This window comes from Pelecanus crispus, chromosome 5 (assembly GCF_030463565.1).
Source record: "Pelecanus crispus isolate bPelCri1 chromosome 5, bPelCri1.pri, whole genome shotgun sequence".
NCBI classification, from domain to species: Eukaryota; Metazoa; Chordata; class Aves; order Pelecaniformes; family Pelecanidae; genus Pelecanus; species Pelecanus crispus.
Window position 1 is genome coordinate 9,309,129 of NC_134647.1, and position 7,053 is coordinate 9,316,181.

A 7,053-nucleotide genomic window follows, 5' to 3' on the forward strand; every position below is an offset into this window, starting at 1 on the left:
TTTTTGTTCTATCCCCAAGCTTTACCTTTTTCAGTACGGAAAAAATCCAGCCAATTTCCAGCCTGTGAAGAAGCATCTAATTTTCCTGTAACAGAAGTCCTACCATTGTCAAGTTACACTGTGCCTGAGTCATCTCTAGATGACAACCACGTATTTTTCAAAACTACTTGAAGTAATCTGCCTCTTGAAAACCCATTTGCCAAGTGCCTTACGAAATACATTTCCTTAGTGATCTTTGGAAAGGCTATTTCTACACACAATGCCTTTATTCTGAGCAAAACATTAATCTGCCAGCGGTAGCATTGGGGAAAAAAATGGCGTTGCAGCTTAAGTTCTAAGAGGTCTTTTTAATTTCTGACTTAAGGTTTTATCTAGATTTAGCTAATGGCCAGGTACAGCTGTGTCCATGGTGTTTACAGGAGCATTTAGTATTGTTATAGAATAGCCTGGCATCATTTTAACAGTCACCACCAAAAAAGTGGCAGGAGAAAGGCCAGGCAGCCCAGCAGATAGGGCACTAGCACAAGATCCAGCAGATGCATTCGTGACTCTCCATAGCATTTGTAGCCTTGGTCAGGTCACTGATTTCTTTTTGTCTAGCTTTTCCAGCCCTTCCCTTTTGCCCCTTTCATTTGGATTTAAAGACAGGGATGGTCTTTCCTTCTGCAGCACTTACCTGAGTCTCAGTAAAGCCTCTAGCTGGTATTGCTCTATAAAGCAGACCAGACCCGAAGCTACCTGTATCATACCATCTCACACAAAACCACCACTGCTACTGTCTTCAGGTTGACACTCAGTGTCTTTGACATACTTAAGCATTAGACCAAAGGAAAAAAAAAAACCAAACCCAGCAACCCTCCACCACACTGCCTTTCTCAGATGGAGGCACTGCCATAGGTTATAATAAGCAATTCCCTTTCCCTGCTCATCAAAGAAGCTGTAGGATATTTGCTGTCCAGGCATGTAGGTAAAATTCATCTTACATCAGAAGATCCCAAAGCAGAAAAGCTGCAGTTCTGTAGTGATGGGAAAGAGACAGCAGAGAGAATTATCTGCCCCACTTGGCATGGGCGAGCTGGTGGAGTCAGGCTGATAGCAGCAGGGTCTCCAGTTAGGTAGGTCCAGCTGCAGCTCTGGCTCTTGCCAACTGCTGCAGCTACAGCAGTGCTTTAATGCATCTATCTCAACACTTTCGTAGCAGCCAGATTACTTTGATATTTCTTTCTGGAAGGAAGAGCTGGATGGGATGGATGGATGTTTCATCACGGTCAGGAGACAGAAGAACGCTGCCCAGATGCTGGCTGGCAAATGGCAAAGCACCCATAGTGCCCAGCAGACCCATGCAGTGGGATGCCTCTGGTGTGGAAACAGAAGAGTATTGCTCCAAAGGGCAAATTGGAAGTGTATACAAAGAAAAGCAGAGGATGTAGCAACGCTAAAGGACGTTTTTATTTCAGCGTATTTACTGCAGTAGGCTTGAGGCTGCTTTATACAAAATAATTAAGGCTTTTAGCAGAAGCACAAAACTGAAGCTGCCAAGGGAAGTATCACAGAAGCTTTAGAAGCAACAAATTTTCCATCTGGGATAGTCAAAACTCACTTCAGTGTAGAGTACAAGTTCAGGTCAGTCAGACCTAGTTGGATGACAAACCATGCAGCTGCTCTTGTATAAATATGGCTTTATATTATTGACCAGATTAAGAAGGATGTAGCCATGGCCAGCAAGCAGGCACTGCTGGCATGGAGCCGCTGGTGCCGAAGCCCACCCCACCAGCAACTTGTGTGGAGGCTTGTCCCATACCACTCCCCTTTCCCAGTGAGCAGGCCACCTGTTAACATTTCCTGAAGATTTTTAACTCACATAGTTTCAGCTATGAAAGTGCCTTCTTTTTTTAACAGCTGGATCTCTCTTTTACAGGATCCTTCTATTACAGTCTCCTTCTTTGTTTGCTATAACCCAGTTATAATATATGTAATAATACATATAAGACTCCAAACTCACCCTTTCTTAAGAGCTCACTGCTACGGTGGCAAGGGCCTGAGCTCAGGTGTTGGAGCAGCAAGAGGTCCTCAGCAGCACCTCGTGACTGTTTAGGTAGCCCTCTGACCACTGCCCTGCCCTTTACAGCCACAAGATCGAGAAAGATGACATCGAGTAGCCACAAAGACTGAATCAGTCCCTGTCAGGGTGGGCCAAGCATTAGGAGGTTTTAAATACTGTTAAAAGCTTGTGTTTCATCAAAGTGCCATCAGACAAGTATTTTCATAAGCACTATAGCTATCCAGTTTCTGCTGCTAGGAGGGGAGAAGCTTTTACTAACAAATGCTGCCATGAACCACTCAAAAAATTAAGTTCAGCTATATTTTCCCTGCTATTCATGACAGGCCACACTCATCCAGACCCATGCAGCCCTTCACTAGAAGAAAGATCTGTTGTCCCAACATAAACAAAGCTGCTTTAACAACAACAAACATAGGTAACCCACACAGTGTCGACCAGTCTCATCTACACTGCTCATATGGATGGGCTGACCCACTGAAGGTAGAGTTCTACCACATGACTCAGAAGATGATTAAATAAATCACACACACAGAGATTGCGGGAAGTATGCCCCAGTCTATCCAAAAGCACAAAATGCCTGATTTCAGGAGCAGGAGCATTAAGCAGAGACTTGCATGTGCTATCATGTTTTTCTTTGAAGACAACAGCAATAGTGGGAAGGAAGTTGGAAGGAATAGCCCTGCACAGCCTACTTCATAAAAACAGAATTGATTATCTCCCAAAATACTGGGATAAATTTGCATTCCTCCACTGGGGGAAATCTACCAAATTTTGAGCCCCTGGAAGTACCCCCTCCCCAACACCAGGCATAGAGTTGCTATTGCAGCCATTGGGCCAGTCCTTCCTCTCCACCGTGAGCGTAGCAAGGTAGCCAGAAACAGAAACTGACATCTCTACATCATGGACTTCAAATCCCCAACCAGACCATCTGGGCTTTAAGCCAAAAGATTTGAACCTTGCAGCCACCTTCCTTGGACAAAAGCTCTTCCCCACATGAGCGCAGCCTGCCCAGCACGGTGCTGCTCTCCTCGCTTGGCCCCTTGCACCTTCCTCCTCCATCACAACAGTGGTGTCACCCCATCTGGAGCCCATCCTGCAAGCATCAATACTACCTATGGCAAGTAGTCTTTCACTTTCAAAATTTACAATACATTTTCGTGAATTTTCTCAAGTGCCACACAATAATGTGACACTAAAAAAGCGTCAGTTCCTTCTTGTGTCTCCTTGTACTTAGCTTTTTCTCATCGTCAGGAGATTTATGAATTTAATCTCTGTTTTATAGAACTTATCACTTTTAACAACTACAAGAAGAAAATGCCAAATTGTTTTTATTGCTGTTAGATGTTCAAAGACATGATGCTATATACTGTCATTTACATTTCACATTAAAAGTGAAATATGTTGGGAATGCGCAAGTATTTGTTTTAATTTGACCCATCTGTTAAATGAAAAACAAAGAGGACTTCTAAATCACTATATTTAAATTCAGCGATTTGTAAACAATTTATATGTTCATTTCTTCTGGGTTAAAACTGCCCTAAAGCATCACTCTTCTGAAATCTCCAAATTAAATTGCTTTGCATTGTTCTCCAGGATGCAGGCCACAGTTTCTTCCTCCTCCATTTATTAATTTATTTCCCAACCCAAGTAAATTAGCAAGACTCGTATTAAGAGTCTTCCCACTGAAACAATTTTGGAGAATTCACAGAAGTATCTACTGGCTCCAGAAAGCTGAGAGCACAGAAGAAGCATCAGATACTGGCAGCAAATTCTCTTAAGATAAAGGACAAGCCAATCACTTTCATTTAGCTTTTTAACACTTCCGCAAGCAGCGCTATGTCTGCCCTATTCCACACTAGACCATCACCAAACAAGAACAATAATCAAGGAGGGGAAAGAAAAGCCACAGCAATTTACCTCCGTCTCTCAACCTAGCTAGAACTTGCTACAGGATTTGGATCTTAGACTGGGCTTTAATGTAGCAGTGGATGATAATTTACAAGGGGAGAGAGATCCACAGCCATTTAAGGATCCCACAGTAGCACTTAAAGAGCAGAGCCTTATCTCTTTCTCTGCTTTGTGCAACATGCTGTATTTAGCATTAGCTGCTAAGCCTCTACCCCAGAAATCAGTACTTTTGGTGGAGTAAGGATACCAAGAGCCCTTTTAATCACCCAGATATGGGGCCTGTCATCCCAGACTAATAGATGCCTTGTGCGATGAGATGATTTCTTCATTACATGTACACTCTGAGCATGAGGAAGGGCTCTATACAGCCTGGAGTGTCACATCTCCCATTTGAAGCATTTGTCACCCTCTCTGCTGGTACAGTGTGCAGCTCCACCCTTTCCCCAAACCTTTGAGTCATATGCCTTGTCTGTATGATAGGTTTTCACCATGTTCCCAACTCTAATACAGGTGCAGCAGAAAAGGAGCTGGGTGCACCCTGGATTCCTTACCCTGCAGCTTCACGTCTCATCACAGACCATGACAAAAGGGGGACTAGATGAGGAAGCACAGAATAAAAAAAAAAAAAAGACACTTACAGCTGTAGAAGTGGACAGACCACAAGTTTCAATTCCCCCTCTGCAATATCAAGCAGAGCACCAAAAAGCAACACGGAATACTAGATCTACTGTGCATTCATACTCTAGATGGTTCATTTATTATATCCAGTATCACGTTAAGCAAGCCAACAAAACAAGAACTAGCAGTAATTCAGCCAGGGCATGATGAAGGGTGCCTCTAAGAGCATCAACAAATGTGGAGGCTACATGGATCACAGCCCAGAAAGATTCCAAGTTGGTGAAATGACAGCTTGATTAGTTTTTGTCTGACAAATGTGGCGAAAGACATCAGAATCAAACATAATTCCAAGGTTATAGGCCTTCCGATAAAACCAGGAAAAAAAATTCAAAGAGGGCAACAACAATTTGCAAGACCAAATTAACTCTCCAGCCCAGCTTTCTTAATGCTTGGATGCAAAACAGCCACAACTGCCAAGGCTAAATAAGTACCCTCCAGGGAGCATCCTGAATTAACAGGGACATGCCTTTGGAGTGGGACAAGCTTCAGAACTTACAAGACAGTCTTCCCTCCCATCAAGAGCCTTACTAAACATGCACATATTTGTAATTTAATGGGAAAATATGCAAGTACAGCTACTTTATATCCAGGCAACCACTGCCTATTGCTACCCCAAAGGTCAAGCAGCAACACCCTGTTACCCATACTGCTGCATGTTGGCATGCAGTATCATCAAACAACATAAATAGCAGACAGTAAATGGATTTTTTCTTCTTCTTCCCTCCCACCTGTTCTGACAAAAAGAGTGAGTCAAAAAGATGCAGGGAAATCAGGCTTCTTAAAATATATCATTGCAACCAAAAGTATCCCTCTTCCTCATTTGCACCAGTTTCAAACCATACATACCCCATTTGGGGGAACTTGGTGAGATAAAATGGAGGCTTCTGGGTTTTCTTCTCATGTGGAAAGTGGGCAGGGGAGGGGAGGCAGAGTAGGACAGGGCTCTTACCCAGGAATATAATGATCTGTCTCCTGGAGTTCTTGGCCTCCGAGCTCTCACTTTTTCTTAGGTACTGCTCCTGGTGTCTTAGTCCACCCTTCACTGCCACAGTTGCTTCTTTGTGGATCATCAGGGTTTTCATCATGCTGTGGCACATGAAGGTGACGGATCCCAGCACTACGATGTACACACTGAAGGCGCTGAAGATGCTGGCCTGAAAGACAGACCACTTGGAGGAGAGGCTGGTACAGATGGTCATATTTTCCTTCTCCTGAAGGACGTGGTGCCTGGGCGTAGGCTTGATGCAGGCAGTCGGACCTCGGTAGCCCTCGATGGTTTCCAGAGGATATTCCGAGCCCATGGCAAAGAGCAGGGGCAGAGCCACTATGACAGAGGTACCCCAGACAAAGGCGATGAGCAGCTTCACCGTGCGGGGTCCAGAGACTGCCTTGAACTTTAAGGGGTGGCAGATAGCCACGTACCTCTCAAAGCTGAGGGTGGCCACATGCAGCACAGTGGCATAACTGCAGGCTTCAAAGAGGAAGCAGTAGAGCTTGCAAGCCACGTCGCCATTGGGGGCGGAAAAGGGGCTCCAGATGGCACTGAAGAACTCCACGGGCATGCCCAGCAGGATGACCAGCAGATCAGAGCAGGCCAGGCTCACCATGTGGTCCGTGACCTCCTTCTGCAGGTAGCCTTTCTTCTGCAGGATCCGGGTGGCCTTGATGGTGATGCTGTTGCCCAGGATGCCCGCAACAAAGATGCAGACATACACTAAGGCCAAAGTGATCTTGACCCAAAGAGACACCTCAAACTCAGCGACGTGGCTGTGGTCAATGAGATGAGAACAGTCTGAAGGGGATGTCTGTCCTGCCATGAGCTGCCCCTGGCGGGAGGGGGAGGGAGGAATAGCCTTCCTGCCCTCTCTGACGTTCAGTTTCACAGCAAATAGATCCTTTCTCACTTTGCCTCTCTGACTGAGACACACACGTCAGAGCAGTCAGGTACAACAAAATGTGTCTCAACTAGCCACACCTGTGGGTTTTGTTAGCAACAGCCACTGAGTCAATAAGCCGAGCGGGAAAGTGTTTCAGCTCTTACCTATCTTTATGGCAAACTCCTCTTGCTCCTTTTGGATTTTCCTCCTCTTTTCTACTAAGTGAAGCTGCTGTTCTCCAGCCCTTTGCGGTGTGAACTGCTCTCCTTTCAACGCTCGCCTCTTCCTCTGCAAGCAAAGGCAGCTTTTGGTCCCGGCCCCAGCAGGAAGTCAAGAGTTTCTGTGTAGTTATAGGTGCTCTGTTAACCATTAACCTAAATCTTGGCTATCCCTAGTCACTGGCAGCAAAGCAGGTTTAGAAAAAAAAAAAAAATGAAACCCGCCCAAGTCTGAAATTCACTTGCTGTAGTTAAGAGTTCCTTCTCAGGGACAAAAAGAGGTGTTTCTCCTAAAGATGTTAGGTTGGTG

At 45.0% G+C, this 7,053-nt stretch overlaps 1 protein-coding gene across 1 annotated transcript in view; it reads right to left on the reverse strand.

Annotated features, from left to right (window-relative positions):
- Positions 1-6,465, reverse strand: part of GPR39 (G protein-coupled receptor 39) — an 83,389-nt gene extending 76,924 nt beyond the window's left edge. Inside the window, exon 1 of the mRNA XM_075711589.1 lies at positions 5,598-6,465. Coding sequence (XP_075567704.1) covers positions 5,598-6,465 — 868 coding nt within the window. The remainder of the gene's footprint in view (positions 1-5,597) is intronic.
- Between the last annotated feature and the right edge of the window lie 588 nt (positions 6,466-7,053).